We start from the raw sequence: 21,083 nt of genomic DNA on the forward strand, positions 1-21,083 counted from the left end.
TGTAATCAGTATACATTTCTGTCATAAAATACGATGATGCATCTCATATAACGTAAGTGTTTTTGCTGTGTATTAGCAAATTGCGTGCATGAGTCATGTATTGCAATTCTGTTATTTTATTGCTCAAAGCATCGCAGTATATAGCTAATAGTATAGTATTAATTTTATCTTGCCATAATTTTTTGCCTATATATACTTGTTAATATGCATGTCTTGTTTCATTGGATAAAAATAGCTATAATAGTGGCTGAAATGATAATAATTATTATACTTATATTGTCAGATATAATAATAACAAGCAGCTACCCGGCCAGCTACCATGTAGATGATACTGATTTATTAATGTCCTTTCTCTCTCCATCAAATCTAGTGTTCTCATTCTGTATGGATATGAGCAAGAACACTGTGATAGCTCTGTATAATTATGTGCAAGGAGGATCTGCGTATGTGGACTCATTATACAGATGCTTATATGCACGGTACAGTACGTGTATGGCATGCACCCTTTGCAGTGGCGTTTACGGTGGGGGGCTTTGGGGGGCTTGAGCACCCCCCTGTCCTCCCAGACAACCATGCATGAAACTAATAGCAGTTTAACTATTATACGATACTGGCCTTTGTTAATGAGAGGTTCTGGAATCATTATAACTATTATGTTGGGACTTGAGGAGCTTGGCCTATAATTATCACATGCATGCACGTGGAAAAATATCCCCATGTGACCCAGGAAGGTTAAACACATTCCAAAAAATTCATACCAAATGGCCGCTAAGAAGAATTCCACTGCCATACATAATTATAATTATTATACATATATACATACCAGTTTAAATTGTATGAGGTAAATCCAGTCCTCCATATTAGTCATGCTAGGAGCTTGCATGAAGAACGTTCTCATGGGTAGAACCAGCCTACAAAATAAATGAAAGTTAACACTGCTTATTAAGCCTGTATACCGTATAGCTGGTAATTTTCGTGGGGCAAAATATTCGTGGTTTTCGTGGTTGGAGGTCTGACCACGAATATTTTACCCACGAATGAAGCGACCTTGCCTACCTTTACCTACAATCCAAGCAGCAACCACGAAAATATTATCCACGAAATGTCTCAATATTGCTGAACCACGAATATTTTGTCCCCCGAAAATTACGCGCTATACAGTATATAAACCATGAATTCTTCAAACTTACTGGAATGTGTTTAACCTTGCTGGGACATCACATGGGGATACTTTTGTAACTTCTTCCAAAGAAATTGTTTTTATTGGCTTTGTGTCCTGGATTTTTGAAAAGTGCATATGCAATTATGACCCAGTAAGAAATCGTATGTTGTCAAAAGATAATGATGAGCCATGAATGAGCATCATCGATCTATATAATTATAGTCAGTTTCAACAATCACATTCACTAGCTATATATTATATACTCACTTTCACAGCAGTATAGTAGTGTAAGTTGGTATCTCTAAGAACAAACCATCTTCTCTTCCAGCTCTGTGTATACATATAAAATAGTGCATCACATTCATGCAGACACATTCTTATGTGAGCATGCATGAGACTAAGTTGTACATGCAGGCAAAAGAGCCCGCAGCAGTGGGTGAGTTGCCTGTATTTCAATAAACACAGGGATTTCATGCTTCTTATATATATATATGTTTTATATCACGACAACTCCTCACCTAATAATTATACGCGACCGTGTAATAAAAATAATATAACACAGCCGGAGGCCGGGGACTGCTGTTATTACACCCTTGCAACCTTGTGATTTATGTACACACATAATTATATATAATATACCTTCACTCTTCCTCCCATCTTGACTAGAAATCCCTCTTTTGACACCAGCTGTGAAAATGTATAAGTGCATGCATGCAGTGATCATTATTTTTATCACATGCTTACTGAGAAAGCTCTTGGTTTAGTTGCGTTCTCAATCATTCGCCTTCGTGACGGAGTTGGTATAAAATGATTGGACAAGAATTGGTAGTCATGGAGCTCGTCAATTTCTCTTGGGTAGGGGTGACGGCACACAACTTTAGCGTCTAGAACCCAGATTATTATCTTAAAGTTAAATCACATCTCATCTCATTCATTCATGCCCGTAACAGGGAAAGTTCTATATTAAGGTCAACCTAAATATAGAAAAGCAGCTCAGGTCACACTGATGAAATGGAATTAATATAGCCAGCTAGGTTAATGGCCCCTAAAGTTTCCATAGCATGTTCAGTCTAGCATGCATGCTAGCCACGTCATATTATACAGCCATGCATGCGCTGTTAGAGTGTTTCACTGTGCATGTATTAGGGACCTTAGTAACTTACCATTTTCGTCTCCTAAAATGGGATGGCTGTCAAAGTGCTCCTCCAAAGACTCAAGATTACTGAAACGGTCTTGACCCAGCACAAGATCTCCATTCTCAACAGTTATCTTATAATGCTTCACTACATGACTCGACCTACAGTGCATAGTTATATAGTGCAGCGTTACACAGAATTGGAGAAATGAACTGTTAAGTCTTGACATTGATTGTAACACAGCCTCTCCTAGGCCTATACATAGCACTCATTAATTTATGTATGCATGCATGGTTAATTATTGATTGGCCATGCATGTATAGAGGTTTGCAGCATCGAAGAAATTATGTACATAATTATATTTTCATTGTTATATGTATCACATTACACAATATGCAGTACTGCATAACTTCTCCTATATACATTCATAATTATAATTTCTATATCAGTATACCTGACGCCCAAACAGTAGCCCTCACAGGTTCCACCCTCCATTCTTGGCCGTAGTAAGTACACTCCTTCCTCCGCATTTCTCAGTTCAGCCTCAGCTTGGTGACGGTTAAGGTTGGGATGAAACCATCTGTGTATACAGTTTACATTATTATTGCTACTGTGTCACTTTAAGTTGGGATACTAAATTCTTTCAAATTGTGTAGAGACATATAGATCGATGATGGGAAGCATGCAGCTACAATTACGCAGGTGATTAAGTGTAATGGGATCTAGTGCATTCTTTGTCTGATATTTATACTCTCAATTACAAAACTTCCTCTTATGATAGAGACTTGTAAGCATACACTATAATTATAAACATGCATGTATGTATCATGATACCGTATATAGAATGCATTGCGAGCATCGAGGGTTGATCTATTCGCAACAAAATTAGTATAGGTACTGGTAATACACACAATTCTTTCCAGAATGCAATAGTTAGTTAGATAGTAAAGGGTCAATCTTATGCAGGTTTAGATCATTCGCAAAGGTTTTTCACCTGTAGTAATACGGTATATAGCGATATATACTCACACTATAGCCAGTATATCAATTTTAACAGTCACATCTGGCGTCCATTTGCTGACACACGAACAATGTGTGTTTATTTTTCTCTCTGTGGGTTGTTCAAGTACGCTATCCACACTCCGTGTGGGTACAGCAACAGGGTGCCTTTCAGTATTCTCTTTAATCCGACTGAAATTCGGTAGGAGTGGTGATTTAGACGACAATATGCTTTCTGTTTGAGTTATAGGTATAGCAGGAACAGGTGGTTCGACGAATGTTCTATTCTTATGCTTTTCATACTCATAACTGCTGGCTTCATCATGGAAATGTGCGGTTGCATTTGGTAGTGACGATTCTGATTTGCTCTTTCGTTTACTGAGGCATTGACTCAACTCCACAACTAGATGTTGTTGACTGATTCTATTACTCATGATTAGGATAACTGTTTAGCTTCAATGCTGTAACTACCGTTCACTTCTAATGCTATCAGTACAGTATGGCTCTACACATACACATCAGCTAACTATACTACTGTGCATATGTACATCCGACTAGAAAAACATTTGCAATGTGAAAAATTGCTAGGATTGGCCAGGGGAACCACAAAAAAGCGTGGGAACAAGAAATCAGACGAGAGCATAACTCCAATCCGTTACAACGTCAATCACATGTATACTGGTAGTTTTCCCATGTTTTCCCAGCCAATATGCCACGCAATTTTTACTGGTGGAGTGATGACCAATCCCTATATATATTTATTATACATCCATTTTAGAATGTGGGGCACATAATCATGATGATTTGTGATGAATTGATGTTCCTAATACATGCAGTGTTGAGCACAGGTACACACAGTCCATCCATGCGTAGTAACATGCACGGACCGTACTGGTGACTGCATGGAATGATGTGGTGGATGGAAGCTGATAGGTGGATCTGGAACACAGTCTATTATTTAATATACTATGTATTGTACATGTTCATGACGTTGTAACGGATTGGAGTTATGCTCTCGTCTGATTTCTTGTTCCCACGCTTTTTTGTGGTTCCCCTGGCCAATCCTAGCAATTTTTCACATTGCAAATGTTTTTCTAGTCGGATTCCCTTTCTTTTTCAGTACAGTTTACGTATCATGACATGCATAAGTGGAACGTCAAGAGGCAGTACAAGAAGAGAAGACAGGACTAATCAGATATCTTCTCGAATATCTCTGGACTAATAATTATAGTATAATGAGTAATAATTTATTACTTGATAATTATGTTGAATTTGCGAATCAGTATTAAATGACAGCCATTTTAAGAGCATGATATCTAGCCAGTGCATATAGCATGCCTGTCAGAGAAAGGGAGCTAGAGCTGAACAGTGTGAAGAAAAGGAACACCTCAGGCTCTGGAAAAGCACTGCTGCACTGATTTTAGGCGGACGGTTTATTAGCCACGCCTATCTATTATTATTGGCCACAACGCAATTGCTGAGTCATTAAAGATGGCGGAATTGTCTAGGTAAGAGAAATAGAGACTGAGAGGTCATCTGCCTCGTGGAAGCAATCGCAAATCTGAAGAAGCGCTTTGTAATCCAGGTTGTAGTCGTTTGGAAACCCTGTGCAGAATGTCCTGGAGATGGCTGTACTTGGAGTAAATGCTGGGCAAGAAACTTACTTACTTACTTACTTACTTACTTACTTACTTAGTCAGTCAGACAAAGAGCGGTGAAACGTCGAAATAGTGCAATTTTTAAAATGAAAATATTTATTCATTAAAATGTTTATGGATTATGAAATGAGAGATACAAAGAGAGAAAAGGCTAAATAAACTATCTGTTCAGCCAGTTTCTTGATGTGGCCTTTCCCTGCAGAGATAGAACAGTTTGAACATGAGTCAAAATAATTGAAATATTGCTAAACACAGGCAAACCCACTGCCAATCCTATGTAAAACCTACTGGTTTTACTAATAAAACCTACTGGTTTTACTAATGTACATACGTAAGAGGCTTGTAGCGGGTTATAAAAGAGGGCGTCCAATTGAGTATTCGAAGGCGACTATATTTCGAGGTATCAATAACTCGGATTGTTGTCATGGTTATGGATCTAGGAACAAAATGGCTGCCATGATCCAAGTACAGAAAACAAAGCAGGTGAAATACGGCCTGGAAGTGCCTAATGGGCTAACCTATCAAGGATGGGAGCCAGGAGGAGAGTATACAAAGCCTTTCATTCTTAAAAATGTGAACCTAAAGACCCAAAAAGTCAAGTATAAGTGAGTAATGGTCGATTGGTCTATAATATAATGTAGCTCTTGTGCATGAACTATTTCTACAGAATCTCTAGTGATCAGTTTTCCAGTAAGATTTACCCACAACCAATTGTTTTAAGTGCTGGGACAAGCTACACACTTCCTATCACCTTCCGGCCCAATGAAAAGGTAAAATAATGAAATAAACCTCTGGTGGGACTTGAACCCACAATCCCTGGTTTAGGAAACCAGTGCCTTATCCATTAGGCCACAGAGGCTCGCTATGCATGCATTGCTACTATGCACAGTATGCATCATCGTCTCAGCTTAATACAGTAGATGTACATGTACACATAACGTTTGTATTGATAATTGCTATGGCGTCGGCAGTGTCCTTATAAGGAGTTCATCCATATTGAGACGGGAGAGGGGCAGTTCAGCGTGCCCATTCAGGCTCGGCTCCCACGGGCTGACATATCGTTACCTCAATCACTCAAGTTTGGAATGACGGCTATTCAAGACAGTCTCACCGTACACTTCGAACTCACTAATATCGGGTGAGGTTAATTGGCACACCATACTGTACTTAGTAGCTAGAAGCTGCCATGATTGGATACTGTACATGTGTTACATGCACAGTGTTAGCTTCTCTTGTCTCTTGCCATGTACTTACTATTCGTAAACTTCATCTGTAGAAAATACCATTATTATACGTGTAGCTCATACGATCCACTCTATTTAGGCATTAAAAATACAGTTCCTTACAAATCTTATTGCACGGGTATATGTCGTGGACTGCATGCATGCACACTTACATGTATTGTTCGTCCTATTACTCTTAAATCAAAAAACAATTCAACTCCCTCCAGCAATGTGTCTGCTAACTACTCGTGGGATGTTCCGGAGGGTTTCAGCATTTCCCCCAAAATTGGCTCCCTCCCTCCCAAGCAGTCCACCAAACTAAAGGCAGTGTTCTCACCAACAACTGCATTTGTGTATAGTGGAGATGCTGTCTGCAAATATAATGCCTGCAAAGTAGGAGGACTGAAATGTGAGTGGCTACTATGTTTGTGTGCTGTTTGTAGATAGATCCAACACTGTCTGTGTTTATTCCTAGGACCACCTCTCTATTGAGACCACTCAGTACTGTCCCTACAATGCTATCACCATTGACCTCCCTAAGAGGCCACCTCTCTATTGAGACCACTCAGTACTGTCCCTACAATGCTATCACTAATTGACCTCCCTAAGAGACGGTGACCCGAGTCAGACCACCTCTCTTAAATTGCGTCCCTATAAAGAGACCATGCCCTCCTCTTGTTGAGCCTTGTGTACTGTTTCAGAAATAGCCATCAGTCTATACATGACGTGTACGCTGTGACCTGTATATATATAGCTCTGTTACTTGCGTTAGTTTTAATTTGTACACTATAGTGTATCCTTGCAAAAAAACAGCGTATCCCCCCCCGCCACCACAAACATACACTGTACATGTAGGTGCTGGTGAAGAGAGGAGGGTGGTGGGTTTGGAGGGCGTGGGCAAGTATCCTCACATCACTGTGAGACCTACTACTGGCACCAGCAAGCTACCAGCTCACCCACTCAAGAAGAAGAAAGGTACAGAAACTATAGAACTGTTATTTACGGCATTTCAGCGAAGTACAGTGGAGCCTCATACGTTATTAGGAGCACAATTATGTCCTTTGTAGAGAGCCTGTCTTTTCAATAATAAAAAATTTAATACAGGCTTGCGTATAGATGATTGTACTGAAAAAAGTGTGTATAATAATTACAATCATACATGTTGTATTTGTGCATGTTGTGGAATGTGGTTGTTCACAGGTTCTAAATTGAAAGGCTCTCATCATAAGTCTCCTCAAGAGAGGCTAACAATCGATGAGGCACTTGCCGACACGGAGGGTGGATTGAGTGAGGGTGGGAGTGATGTGACAGTTGAATTCGGGAGCGTACCTGTGGGGACAGTCGCTGAGAAATGGATCAAAGTTTCCAACGTCTCACCAGTAAGCAATATTCACAAGCATGCAATAATAACAATTACTGTACATGCAATGACCAGTGTATGCGTATATATATAGAGTGCCGCTTACACGGTTTCTATCTCAACATGTTTACGCAGGCCTACTTATATCATTTTTCCATTCCTGGTACATGTATTATTATCATTTTCCATTCCAGGTATCATTGACCTTTGCCATCAGACCTGAATCAAACACTGCCCCTGATTTCCTTCCTCTCTATACAAGCTCAGAATTCGATGGCTCGCTACAACCGCACGAGTCGAAGAAAATCAAGCTCCTCTACTCTCCAGGCCTACCCAACCCCTACCCTTCCATAGGCTACTTCAGTGTACAGGCTAGGGGCGGGCTGGGTAGTTGTAGGGTGGTGTGTCATGGGTCTGCTATGCCTCCAAAGGTTCGAGTTGAGGAGAGAGTGGTCAATTTTGGAAATGTTGAGCTTGGGAAGTCTGCTACAAGGTCACTGTGTATCAGAAATGAATCAAACTGTGCGACTACATTCCAGGTAAGAGAAAAGAAAGGAGGTATATTCGTATTTCTAAACGGTACACTTCTAAATTAAAGGGAGGTGTAAAAATGTATTGCTACTTTTAAATATAATTTCCGCCATTCTTACCGTGTGTTCTATATTTTATTGTGTATTGTGCGTAGTACTGAGGATACACAGCAATGTTCATTCCTGTGTAAATATTATATCATAAGATTGTACTGTCCCCTGGCCTACAGTTCCTGTTAGGCTCTGGCAGTGTGTTCGAGTGCTCCTCAGTTAGTGGAGAGTTGGGTCCTAATACCTCTAAATCACTGACACTGCACTTCACTCCCACCAAGCCCATCCCATGTTGCAGGCACATCACTGTCCTGCTCAATCATCAGGTCAGATAACACATGTAGCTAGTGAAACTTGTTTTGTAAGCGGTCAACAGTGGTGGCTGCAAGACAAAGAGATCATAATGTACCTAGGTACTAGTACATGTGTACAGTACGTGCTGAATAATACATGTACATGTACGAATATGTAGGGCTAACTGATTCAGAAGATACATGTAAATCTGTAGTTACCTTACACGTACATGTATATGCGTACATACACTGTTAGTCATACTAAATCCCTTGAAAGTACATACACTGTCGTTGTACGAAAATAAGCTAGGATGATCTGCTGTATGCATGTACATTGTATGGTTAGGGATCTAACAAGTGTGTGTTTCCTGACCTCTCATGCAGCCATTGCTAATTGATTTAGAGCCACAAATATTCGTGTCATGTGAGAGTATGTTTTCCACTTCACAATTAGGATCCTTTGTTTGTGAGTTTCATTGGAAGCTGCTTCTCGGAAACTGTCAGACCAGGTAAAAGTGTGTACAAAGCACAAGAGTGTATCACTGTGTACAGTATATTGACCTAATTAGGGTGTGTATACATGTGCGTGTATGTGTTCTATTTCACTATACTGCATATTTGAGTTACTACCGAATTCAATAAAAATTTAATGATTGCTATTGTTGTCCTAATACGCAGCCTGTGTTCAAGCACGTCATCTGGATGCATACCTCCAGCATGCTCAAACTGGCCTCTCTAAACTGCCACCTGAGGTATCATGCATGCATGCATGGTAGTATTGCTGTGAATTGTTTGATCTATAATTATACGTACAATTGCGAGCATCAAACATAAGCATATGCGAATTTTATGAGCGTTGATCACTTTGCAAAAATATAATCACAAAAACTAATGGGATCCCTGTTAGAATTCATGTATAGATCGCAAAGGGTCAAAATATCTGCTGATTTGGCTCACACGCAAGGTTTAATTCATGGTACAATGTATTTCCCTTTCTTTCCCATATATCCCAACCCCTGGTACATGCATGCACAATCATACATGTAGTGCAGTGGGTAATATAGCAGTCTCACCATTATGTACAAATCGAATATCTATCTGAATCTGGTAAAGGAACATTAAAACAATAATTGAGTTATATACAATCTTGCAGCGATTGAAGAGCTACCTTGAAGATGGCCAGGTCTCACTAGAGGGAGATGTTCTCACGCCCACCACCCTCACACCGCCCACACCAGGCACACCACTCACATCTCACACCTCCGCATACGCACACTATTTACAGTCAGAACATGAGCCAGTGAGTATGACTAGCTAGTATGAGTAGCTAGTATATACACATTGTCAAAACAAGGTCTTATCAATTGGAACCAATTAACAGTTTGCATACTTCATATCATTTTTTGCTGCAGGCGGCACTGCCTCATGTTAGTGCTGATGTTGATGTGGTTAGATTCGGCTACTGTGCTCCTCAGAGAACTTCAGACGGACAGGTCAGTACAACCTACAACCTATGTGTATACATACAGCTCTGTATTGTGTAATAATTATTTGAGTGGTCTTTACCGTACATAATGACATTGCCCTTATACTCTCACAGATGGTAAGTGTCACCAACCATACTGAGGGAGTAGTTACCTGTGTCTGGATGACTGGAGCAGGAAACAACACAGGTACAGATAAATATACGAATGACCTTTCCAATGAACCTATATATACAAGTTCAGTGATTAAGACGAAATCCACTGTAATTTCGAGGCTGTATAGCACTCACTGTACTTGTGTTTGAATCACTTATTTTGCTCTGTGGTGTATGCAGTGCACTGTCGAGATTTGCTGAGTACTGGTTAATTCTTGTTCCTACAGTTTCGTTTTCTGTCACCCCGGAGGAGAGGCAGATATCACCAGGCAGCACTGCTTGCTTCACTGTCACCTTCAGTCCTGTGAGTGTTGTCTGCTGTTAGTACTGTACTAAGCGCATGCACTGTGGGCTACGTATTTATTATTGTTGTACACTGTGTGCAGGATACAGCCAGCCAGTTCTACTCAAAGGAGATTGAATGCTTCGTCTTCTATAAGGTAAGAATTGCTAGCTTGCTTGCTTTCATTAGTTCATGTATACATAACAGTTTATACGAACACATGTATGTGTAAATCATGACTATACTATCTTATCAACTCGTGTGCACTTGTTGCTTGGTATAAATTGTACAAAGTATATGCTTGGCCATAGTTAATTTGTTAGGACTATATAGAATTGTAACTACAACGGTCTCCTCTCAGGGCCTTTCTGACTACCGCTACATTGACCCTCACACCCTCACCCCTCCATGGTGCCTCACTGTACGTGGCTCAGGGCACTCCTTCGCACCAGGCACTGAAACATTCCAGCCGAGGTAAAAGAACTGTCTCTCTCTCTCTCTCTCTCTCTTGTGTGTATCAATTTATTTGTTTTGTCATTGTTCCAATTCCCCAAAATTGTTTTGCTGCTAGTTATGATATGCATTATTGCACTTCTTACATAATTTCATTGTTTGTTTAGCTGCAAAAAAAGTTTCTATGGTGGGACTTGAACCCATGATCCTTGGTTTAGGAAACCAGTGCCTTATCCATTAAGCCACAGAGCGTGTAGAATATGATAATGTCATTTTTAAATCGCGTATTTTTTCTAAAACTAAAACATAAACCTCTGGTGGGACTTGAACCCACAATCCCTGGTTTAGGAAACCAGTGCCTTATCCATTAGGCCACAGAGGCTGTTGAATGTATATCATTATGTTGTTATTATCGTTTCATTGTGTTTCAATTTGGGATTAAAATCAAAAAGTATAAACCTCTGGTGGGACTTGAACCCACAATCCCTGGTTTAGGAAACCAGTGCCTTATCCATTAGGCCACAGAGGCTGTTGAATGTATATCATTATGTTGTTATTATCGTTTGTTTACTTTCATTGTGTTTCAATTTGGGATTAAAATCAAAAAGTATAAACCTCTGGTGGGACTTGAACCCACAATCCCTGGTTTAGGAAACCAGTGCCTTATCCATTAGGCCACAGAGGCTGTTCACTTTCACATATGTACTCTAACTTGTACGCCTGCATGGCTGTGTACTATGTGCTTCAGTCCCTTTGATGAATGTAACTTTATTTCAGGCTGAGGATTGACACTAAGAACTTGGTATTCCCTGCCTCTGTGCCTGGTCAGCCTGTATATCGTACAGCCATACTGTCTAACGATGGAAACACACCAATACTGTTTGACATACCTCAAGACCAAGAAAAGTACGTTAATACTTTCAACATACTTACTGTGTGCAATAACTATACAATAGCATTAAAGACGGCATATGGACAGTTTTAAATAACAGTTAGTGTTTGGCTCAAAATATCTCCACGGAAGTCGGTTGAAAGTACCGTTTGTAACTGGGTCTGATATGAAGCACCTGCAGTACATGTACCTCCCTGTAGAGTTCTTGAATACTTCCATCGTAGCCACTTCTAGTCCGCGCCAGGTTCCCTTCAGTATGCAGCTGTTGCCTGCTAGCAAATGAGTCTGCAGTGTATGTATACATAACTTGTAAATAGTTATACTGTATAATTATAATTATGTTTATTGCTACACTTGAGCTAAGGGCTTGTGTTATTGTATGCATGTGTGAAATGAATGACCGGTTACAATTGAAGCTTCTATAATATAGCTATAGGCTGTGGGATGCACCATAATTATAGCTTACAGTGGTATTGATGTAGACCAGATCAGTGTTGCAATGAGACCAATAGTACTCTGTGAATGCATGACCACTTATATCTATGGAGCACTCTCTCTCCTCTGAAGTGCAGTTAGGACGCTTTTGATCGAGCGAGTTAAATTGCTCTTGCATATTCTTGAGAAGAAAATCTTGTTGACGTGCGAGTATACTAGACAGAGAAATGTTTTGGTGCACTACTTGACTGTTGAGCTCTATAATTTGACCATCTATTCTCTCTACAAGTAGAGCTAAGGTGATACTCTGAGCTACTACACATACTGCTAGAGTGGCTACGACGATTGCAAAAGCTATCAGACTACACTTGATCTTTTTTCTCTGTTTCTGCTTTCTTCTCCGATTAGTCAATATCTTTGTAGAGTACTGCAGATCATCACTAGTATGCGGTGATAACAGGTCCTGGAGGTCTTCTGGATTTTCGTATATATCTTCACCATCGCTGCTTAGAGGACTGTTAACATCTTCAGCGTAAGAGTCGTTCCACTGCATGGTCTTGTAGTTATTCAGTCACTAGCTAACGTTTGCTTTGCTGAAGTGAGAATCAACACCTACAGCTTTCAGTGTCAATAGACAACTGTGTTAATTCACAGGGGGAAGTTGTCATAACATCATACCCAAAAATCTTCTTGGTATAATGTTATAACCTTAAAATATCAAATTTACTGTTTTTTCTTCATACATACAGTGTATTCAGTGTGAAGCCATCCCATGGACTCATCATAGACTCACAGCTCCTCGTATTGCAGCTGCTACCTCACGAGAGCAAGGTCTACAAACGTATCCTCTCTTTCCAGCTGAACGCAACTCAACTATGGAATGAGGTAAACATTATGTAATTGATTTAGGAGGGTATAGATAATTAAGCCCCTTATGACAATCGATGGATTACCCAGATTCTGATCTAAACATCTTATGTGATAGACCGCTATAAAAGTTATTTTGTAATTGGTTAGGGTTTTGCCCAGTCAAAGATGCATTAATAGAGTTTGTTTAATATAAGATCAAAGGATAATTACATGTACATACAGTAAATACTGTAACGGTTATTCTTTTTCCTTAGGAGTTGCTGCTGTCAGGTTCTGGGGAGGCCCCTTTAATCAAACTGGATAATAAGGTAAAGTGCTTCTATCTATAATTACGTGAAAAGCTCACACCAGCTGAATTTTCCAGTTAACTGCATAAAACATTGTTATTAAATTGGTTCACAGAACTTAATTCCAGGGCCATTCTCAACACAAATCAACTTGTCAATTATGATTTCACTGTACATACTCTTTAGGGTGAGCTGTACTTCAAGCCTACTTGTGTGGGAGCCAGTTCAGCAGTGCCCTACAGTATCACCAACATCTCAAGATTACCAGTCAAGTAAGCACACGTCAATATAGCCATACCTCTGGGATGTCCCCTTTTCATTGTTGTGTCACATTCAGTGTTGATGAGAATTGTTCATCACATACGTACATCACATGTTTATGTGTATGCAGGTTCAGGTGGACTTTAGAGGATGAGAATATTGGAGTGGTGGGAGTGGAGCCTGGAGCTGGGACCATACTCCCAAACCAGTCGCAGGTACAGCCTTAACCCTACAAAATTGATGGGTTTTGTCCCAATCCTAATCCAAGGCCATGCATAGACAATAGGGGGCTTTAGGGGCTGAAGCCTCTCCCCCAATAGCCCTCCTATATTGGTTATCGTTTCAAGAGTTAGCACGCCTTGGGAACTCCGGGGGGATGCATCATAAATATGAATGCTCCAGAATAAAGTTATGAAAACAGCTAGCTAGTGTACATGTAGGACGTGGAACCATGTTTGGATTATTCAGAGGAGGCCCTATAGATAATGAGTGGTTTCTTTGATTTGTTTGTTAAGGGAGCTCTACTATAGATTAACTTTTTCTACCATTCAGGAGCACACCTGGTACTTCACCCCCACCGAGTGTAGCCAGTACACTCTCAAGGCTGTACTGGTCAGTAGCATCCAGACATCTGCTCTGAGGGGCCTGCAGACTAAACACAAGACTGTGCTCAACATGCATGGACTGGGAACCAAGGGAGAGATTATGGTATGGTAATATTGTGTGTGGACAGTTGTACAAATGTATACAGATAGAATTTTTTTATACCTGCCATACCAACAATTTTCTGATTTTCTAACGCGCTGACCTCTATATTATTTGATGAAAGAATTTGACACTTTCTAAATTTTGTAATTTGAAGGGTCTCTTTCTAAGTTTAGAACATCAGTGAAATTGAATCAATGATGCTCTGATTAAAATGCAACAAAGTACGTACATTGCAGCATGCTATTATAATCATTATAGCAACGTGTACTCCTCCACACAGTGTTCTCCTGCTAGTGTTGACTGTGGCACGGTGATCATTGGGACCTCCTCCCAGCACACCCTCACCCTGTCCAACCCCAGCCCCTGTAGTCTGGCTTACCAACTCTTAGTGGACTCAAGTATTGCACCACCTGGGTCATCTCTCAAGCAAGGTCAGTGCTATAGGCAATACGTACATGTATAGTAGTATGCTGTACGTTGCATTTTACTGATGAAGTGTGTACCCCTCTATACTTATCTACATGTACACACACACACACACACACACACATGTACAGGCACAGTGGAGCTTAGTTCCAATGAGGGAGTGCTACCGGCCTGGACCCAGGAGAGAGTGAGGCTCACTGTACGACCGACCACCACACAACTCTATACCTGCACCCTCAAATATCACCTTATCGGAGCAGCATTCAACAAGAATGGTACGTAATGCACATTGTACATGTTGCAACCATCACCTCATATGAAAATTAGTGTAATTCTAAAAGCAAAAATGCTACAGTACTAAATTAGTACTGTAGCATTTTTGCTAAGTAATTGACCTCAAGTGTGTAGACTAGTGTACACAGAGCCTATGGTGTGGTCTCACTGTCTTGTTTACGGTTCTCTAATAAGGTTTGCATTTCAAGTGAGGTGAAGTACATGTAACTTGCCAATAATTCTAACCAGTGTACACTTTACTTTACATCACTATTTTTCTTAGCATCTCTGCCTTTGGCTACTGCTGACCTTTGTACTCTGAGAGTAGACGGGGTCTACCCTAGTCTGGAGGTGGTGGACATACAGGGAATGGGTGTGGCCAACCAACACAGCAAAGCCGCACTCTGGGCCATGCTAAATATCGACAAGTAAGACAAAATTTCCAGTACAGTATTACTGGAATGTGTTAATTTGCAAGCATCAAGATTGCTTTGCAAAACTAAAATCGCAAAACTACTGCTGGTACTTGTACCACGTATACCACGATCCTTGCCAGAACGCAAAAGTTAGATCAAATTATCAAATATTTTGCTGGTCCATTCGCAAAGGATTTTCACTAGCAAATATTCTAGTAATACGGCATGTTAAAACCTCTAATTACCTCATCTTTAATTACCCTCCCCCCTAGTGTGAATGGAAGCCTTTGTGATGAGCCCTCGGATGCTGAGCTTCGTTATGCCATTGCCACTCGACACAGTATGCAGCGGAGAGTGTCTGTAAGAACTAGAGCCATTGTGGACTTTGACCTTGGAGCAGCCCCCCTGAATGCTGGGAGTAGCGTGGTGCACATTATGATGGAGAACAAAGGACAAGTCCAGGCAGAATGGTGGGTATTATTTCCAGCGACGTTTACCACGTACATGCATTGTACATGTATAGATGTACCTATTGAGATGCTCTTTGTACACATGCACGCACACACACGCACGCACGCACACTCACACACACACACACACACACACACACACACACTCACACACACCCACAGGGCATTCCAGTTCCCCAGTGATATGCACCTGGAGCCAGAGTACTGGGCTGATAATGGACAGTTGGACGATGTGGAAAAACTCGAACTGAATATTCTCGATAACGAGTTATTCAGCGTTGATCCTAAGAGAGGCAGTCTAGAGCCTGGCGCTGTGTGTACTGTAGTGGCTAGCTTTAAACACAGTCACATTGGAACTAGCAGGCTTCCAGTTCTCCTCAAGATCAACCGTGGGAGAGAAATACTAGTGAGATAGTTACTAGTTATAATAGTATCCTATGGAAAAATCTATAACTTTGACATGATAAAAGTCTATAAATTCAATTATTGTAACTATAGTTATGTGAGATTGCTCTGTAAGTACCCGTATACATGCCGTATACATGTAGATTACATTTAAATGTTCTCTATCGGTGAACTTGGCATTAATTTTGCTGTCTGTGCCCATACAGTTGAACTGGACAGGTGTGACTGTGGAGCCTGGTCGTTCCAACGTTCACTTCACCTCTCACTCGCACACTTTCAATCCAGTCTCCATCGGATTACACGCCTACCCCAGACAGGTACAAATGCAGTGCTACTATACAGTAGTCTGTACAGAGCATAACGGTAGAATTTGCAAGATTCCCAAATTACTTTTGTTGTTGCTTATACATGTAGTCTAGCTTGCTTAAAAATCTATGTTCAACACTTGTTATAACTTTTACAGTTTTGTATGACGGTGTGAACAAAGGGGCAATCATCAAACTGTTACATGTCTATTCTTATTATATGAGCTTTCCCCTTCCACCATGCAGGTGTACACACTGTACAACGTTGGAGAGAGTGCTGTAAGCTATGAGATTGACACCCGACCGTTGGACAGGCTGAAACAGACCAACTATTCCATGACAGTGCTGGAGTGTCTACAACCAAAGGGCCTCATTCCTCGTCAGTCATCCGTGTCTGTAGAGTTTGTGTTTTCACCTCTGGAAGCCAAGAAATACATTGTAAGTATGTGTGGGTGGGTGTGTGTGTGGGTGGGTGTGTGAAGTTCATCAGTGTTTTATGTGCAGTGTATACAGTACATCACATTTTGTGTACTAAGCTGTGTGGTAGATTTCATTCAAACTGTCAGTACATAACGTAGCTGCTAAACTATTTTGATCAAAACATAGTATCCATTAACAGCATAATTGTTTCCCAGGTTGACCTGCCCATTCATCTGTCTTCCGGAGACACAGAGTTTGTGAGTTTCTCGGGAGAGGGTTTGGACCTGAGCCAGGAATGCTTCGGAGTAGAAGTCAAAACAGTACAGGTACATGTACAGCCTTTTGCACTAGCTATAACACATGCAAATTACATAAGGAAATTTATAATTTCAAAGTGAGTGTACAATATGAAGTTGAATTGTTATTACGTATTATGAGGCCAGGTTTCAATTAAGTTAATAGCGTAATGCCTCACAATTAACACACATGCACACACACACACAACAGACCGTTCCTGTCGATGGTAGCATCTCCATAGCAGGACAGTTGGCCAAGCTATCTCAACAAACGCTGAGGTTTGGACATGTCCCGCTTTTCTCTGTCGTTCGCCGCCTGGTGTTCCTGTCCAACCTCTCAGAGCACACTCTCTCGTACCACTGGGACCTCAGCTCACAGCTCACCAGAGACGTGGGTTACCCTAGTATATACACGTAGCCACACACTCTATTGACAAACTAAACAGTGGGGGATAGTGGAGTAGAAAGGGAGATAGTGGACGATAGTGGGGAAGAGTGGCCTGTATGTGTACATAGCTAGGGGAGACATTTTGTTCATTTAGCATATTTTTTGGGGCAAAAAGTTGCAGTAACGTTTTTAGCAGTAGTATTACGTGTCTATTTAATTATAGTAACAGATGATATCTTTTACTATACTACATGTACTGTATGATTCATGACTGTGTATTTGCTTCTCGTCAGGTGGTGTGTATTGAGCCGCTGACTGGTTATGTTCAGCCGGGGCACAGTGTTACCTGTAAGGTCACCTTCTGTTCTCACTCCTCCCCTTCCTTCTACGATATGGACCTCCTCTGTCAGGTGACTATAGTACATCGGCACTCAAGTGCATTAGTCCCCTACCCTTATACACACAAAACATAACAGTGTCTCGATGTATTACATTTGGTACTGCGTATAGCTTTCACACAGCCTGTCTCGGTACAGTTAGTACTGTACGTACACTGTATAGGTTATTGTGGCATGCTAATTGAATGCTATAGCTATTTCAGCCATAATTACAAACAAATTACGTGTTTATCCGTTAGCTTTCTAATACTCAATGTTGTGTCCATGTGCAGGTGGTAGATGAGACCAAGATGTTGGCCTACCATTCAGAGCTGAAAGAGTGGGAAAGAAAAGTGGAGGAAAGAAAACACCTCTTCACCATAACAGACAAAAACAACATACCATCAAAGACCACAATTGTAAGTTTTGCGTATAATATTATACTCTCAGCTTTCATACTAAGGCCACTCTATAACTGGCTGATTATACCACGTTGCCAAGGTAATAAGGGTGTAATAAAAGTCATACAGTCCCTTCCCTGTTAAATTATTTTTATTACACGGTTACGTAGCCTCGAAGTATGGTTTGGTAAAGGGGTCATCGTGATAATAAAACACACATAGCACAAAAATCCTCGTGTTTTATGCTATCTGTATTTATACTTGTGCCACACCTCAGAGGCCTCAGAGCACGCCAAAGCTCAAATCACTTCCTGGAGCACAGACAAAGAAGTCGACTAAACGGCCTCTGACATCCGACAATGAGTTACGGGGGAAGCTATCAGCACTACCACCCATTGGGGCAAAAGAGGAGACTTACGACGAGTGGAAGAAAAAGTAAGGCTTTAGTACACAAATTTGTGTATTATTTTATTTGGTAACCTCTTCTTTGAACAAACATAATTTATTGTCATTATAGTTCATGAATTTTTTTCTGTACAGAGATTTATCAGTGAAATCAAAGACAAGACCTCGAGCTAGACAGACTAGTGAAAATGAGGTATGTTGAGCTAACAGCTTCAAATAAATGTATAATGTCTATTTTTCTTTTAGCCACCCTCTCCTCCCGAGTCGTTGATCCTTCACCTTGGCGTGAGTGCTCAGACCTCAACCATACCAGACTTTGCCTGTCTCGAGGGCCGCCTCGACCAGTTCTTCATTGACCAGCAGGCTCTCATCTCGTGTGATGGCCACCCACCGAGCATTGAGGAGCCCGTGAGAGTTGGAGTGGAAGAGAAACAAGTGGTCGAGTGTATGCTACTGCAGATGATAAGGTACATTATACATACATGTATGTATACGTGTGTATACATAAACTTACTCTATAAAATAATTATTATACATGTATGTATACATGTACGTACATGTAGATACATGTATGTATGCCACTTTTACACGTAGGTTAATGCTAGTAATTGTGAGGTATATATAGTACTTGCAATGCTTTGATTTTGCTTGCCTTGCGATTAGCAATAATTATACAAAACTACACATGCAGGGAGCTATTAGATGATGCCAACTTTCATACTGCTATCAAGAACGTTGCAGACGAACCCGTTCCTTACTTTGACCAATTCTCTACGCGAAATGAACCGAGCGACTCAGTCAGACACTCGGCAAGTCGCCACATCTATGCTTCAGGTCTTGCTTCTCTGCCATCTGGGCATGACTTTCCTCCACACCCCTCACACATGCCTCACTCCCACACATCCTCACAATCGTCACTGAGTGAAGATGTTAGAGAGATGACGGCAACACAGTCACAATGTAACGATTCTCCAGAGGTGGAAGACACTATCGCTAAGCGGAGGAGCCAGGATCGTACCAATGCTGAAATTGAATCTAATATAAAACGGTATAAAATTATTTGTTTACATTGCTCATGCACGTGTACTGGAAGTGTGGCCTGAATTATGTAAACATTCTATGAATCTTTTTAAGCGTGGTTTTAATAGAAAGTGACCTACATACATGTATGTATATACATGGGCAATGGTAGCATCGTATTATTTATGTGAGTGGTCTCTTAGGGTGGTCAATAGTGTGAGGTGTATGAGTGGTACTTAATAGAGAGGTGGCCATGCATGCATCAGGGTACTCCAAATGACACTATAATATCCCGTCTATTGCCCTCTTCCTGCCATTGCTTGCTGGTCATCATGGTCAGTCATTATTGTCATTATTTTAATTTTCATAAACATTTTTAAGCACATTGCCTGCATGTTGAGCAATGAAATTCATCGATGATGTCGCTAGTTTATAATGAATATTCATAGTAATGAATGAACGATAATAAAGCTCCTGCTCGCATGTTTTTTACAGCAGGGGTACAGTCTAGAGTATAGTATAATTGGTTCTTATGCTGACTGCATGTGCATATCAGTAAACATCTGATCATTTATGATCTGAATCTCGCCCCTACAGTTCTCCTGAGTTTACTGATCTGGTTGAGGGGATTCTAGAGAACACGATACTAAACATTCTCAAAGAAGCTTGTTCTGGCCAATTGAACATTACAGCTCCCATCTACACTATTGCTAAAGCTCCTGACACAAACCCTTGAGACTGTATTGTATCAAATAATTATTAGCTATAAAATTAGTTAGCAGAACTGTATCGATTGGTTTGTGATGCATTTGTGAAAAGACATGTCCATGCAGTATTAAACGTTCCGTATAACAGCGTAATGCCACCTGTCAATCCCAAGCAAAATGATGCACCTTATCGTCATGTGTATATAAGTATATGCAATAAACAGAATTGGAACTAGCTATATGCGGTATACATACTAACGTATGATCTTTACACAACAGATCAATCCATCTGTCAATTGCAAAAACTTATAATTATGCTTGGTTGAAGCAAAAATTAGATTCATGTGCCTCTATCAGTAATATCATCTATGCAGTAAACACTAGTTGGAACTATTGTAACAATTATACATGTACATAACTTTACACAACAAATAACAACAGATCGGACTGTATCGTAAATATGATAACATAAACTGAAGGTCAGTGGCATTATGTACATTGATCCGTCTGTCAATCCCATAACTTTTGCTCAGT

At 40.5% G+C, this 21,083-nt stretch overlaps 2 protein-coding genes, 1 long non-coding RNA gene and 4 other non-coding genes across 8 annotated transcripts; 1 reads left to right on the plus strand and 6 right to left on the minus strand.

Annotated features, from left to right (window-relative positions):
- Positions 1–196: 196 nt before the first annotated feature.
- Positions 197–3,841, minus strand: LOC135337307 (dual adapter for phosphotyrosine and 3-phosphotyrosine and 3-phosphoinositide-like). Of its 2 annotated transcripts, XM_064533222.1 has the most exons (9): positions 3,328–3,841; positions 2,753–2,878; positions 2,326–2,459; positions 1,907–2,046; positions 1,802–1,849; positions 1,430–1,492; positions 1,191–1,276; positions 824–911; positions 197–380 (listed from the first exon to the last, which is right to left on the minus strand). In XM_064533222.1, exons 1-9 carry the CDS (start codon positions 3,729–3,731, stop codon positions 315–317), a joined length of 1,155 nt encoding a protein of 384 aa, XP_064389292.1. In that variant the 5' UTR covers positions 3,732–3,841; the 3' UTR covers positions 197–314. The 2 variants fall into 2 exon arrangements, with proteins under 2 accessions (XP_064389292.1, XP_064389293.1); XM_064533223.1 differs by lacking the exons at positions 197–380; positions 824–911; positions 1,191–1,276 and adding an exon at positions 1,294–1,370.
- A 1,517-nt stretch (positions 3,842–5,358) lies between these two features.
- Positions 5,359–20,682, plus strand: LOC135337308 (cilia- and flagella-associated protein 65-like). The gene is made up of 38 exons (XM_064533224.1): positions 5,359–5,560; positions 5,623–5,725; positions 5,927–6,093; positions 6,406–6,587; positions 7,034–7,153; positions 7,379–7,557; positions 7,733–8,077; positions 8,299–8,445; positions 8,867–8,921; positions 9,091–9,164; positions 9,566–9,712; positions 9,825–9,905; positions 10,013–10,085; positions 10,279–10,355; positions 10,438–10,491; positions 10,696–10,808; positions 11,565–11,693; positions 12,864–12,999; positions 13,239–13,292; positions 13,458–13,543; positions 13,663–13,747; positions 14,085–14,240; positions 14,521–14,671; positions 14,798–14,941; positions 15,223–15,367; positions 15,628–15,825; positions 15,988–16,231; positions 16,437–16,547; positions 16,782–16,973; positions 17,171–17,281; positions 17,463–17,642; positions 17,933–18,049; positions 18,310–18,435; positions 18,695–18,852; positions 18,958–19,015; positions 19,069–19,289; positions 19,514–19,870; positions 20,440–20,682. Exons 1-38 carry the CDS (start codon positions 5,403–5,405, stop codon positions 20,576–20,578), a joined length of 5,373 nt encoding a protein of 1,790 aa, XP_064389294.1. The 5' UTR covers positions 5,359–5,402; the 3' UTR covers positions 20,579–20,682.
- Trnar-ccu (transfer RNA arginine (anticodon CCU)) lies at positions 5,742–5,814 on the minus strand. Its single transcript has one exon. It is a non-coding gene; the product is annotated as a tRNA-Arg (tRNA).
- Positions 11,097–11,169, minus strand: Trnar-ccu (transfer RNA arginine (anticodon CCU)). The gene has a single exon. It is a non-coding gene; the product is annotated as a tRNA-Arg (tRNA).
- Trnar-ccu (transfer RNA arginine (anticodon CCU)) lies at positions 11,244–11,316 on the minus strand. Its single transcript has one exon. It is a non-coding gene; the product is annotated as a tRNA-Arg (tRNA).
- On the minus strand, positions 11,400–11,472 carry Trnar-ccu (transfer RNA arginine (anticodon CCU)). Its single transcript has one exon. It is a non-coding gene; the product is annotated as a tRNA-Arg (tRNA).
- On the minus strand, positions 11,679–12,733 carry LOC135337309 (uncharacterized). The gene is made up of 2 exons (XR_010395053.1): positions 12,146–12,733; positions 11,679–11,964 (listed from the first exon to the last, which is right to left on the minus strand). It is a non-coding gene; the product is annotated as an uncharacterized LOC135337309 (long non-coding RNA).
- Positions 20,683–21,083: the final 401 nt, after the last annotated feature.

The sequence above is a fragment of the Halichondria panicea genome, chromosome 6 (assembly GCF_963675165.1).
Source record: "Halichondria panicea chromosome 6, odHalPani1.1, whole genome shotgun sequence".
In the NCBI taxonomy this organism is placed as follows: Eukaryota; Metazoa; Porifera; class Demospongiae; order Suberitida; family Halichondriidae; genus Halichondria; species Halichondria panicea.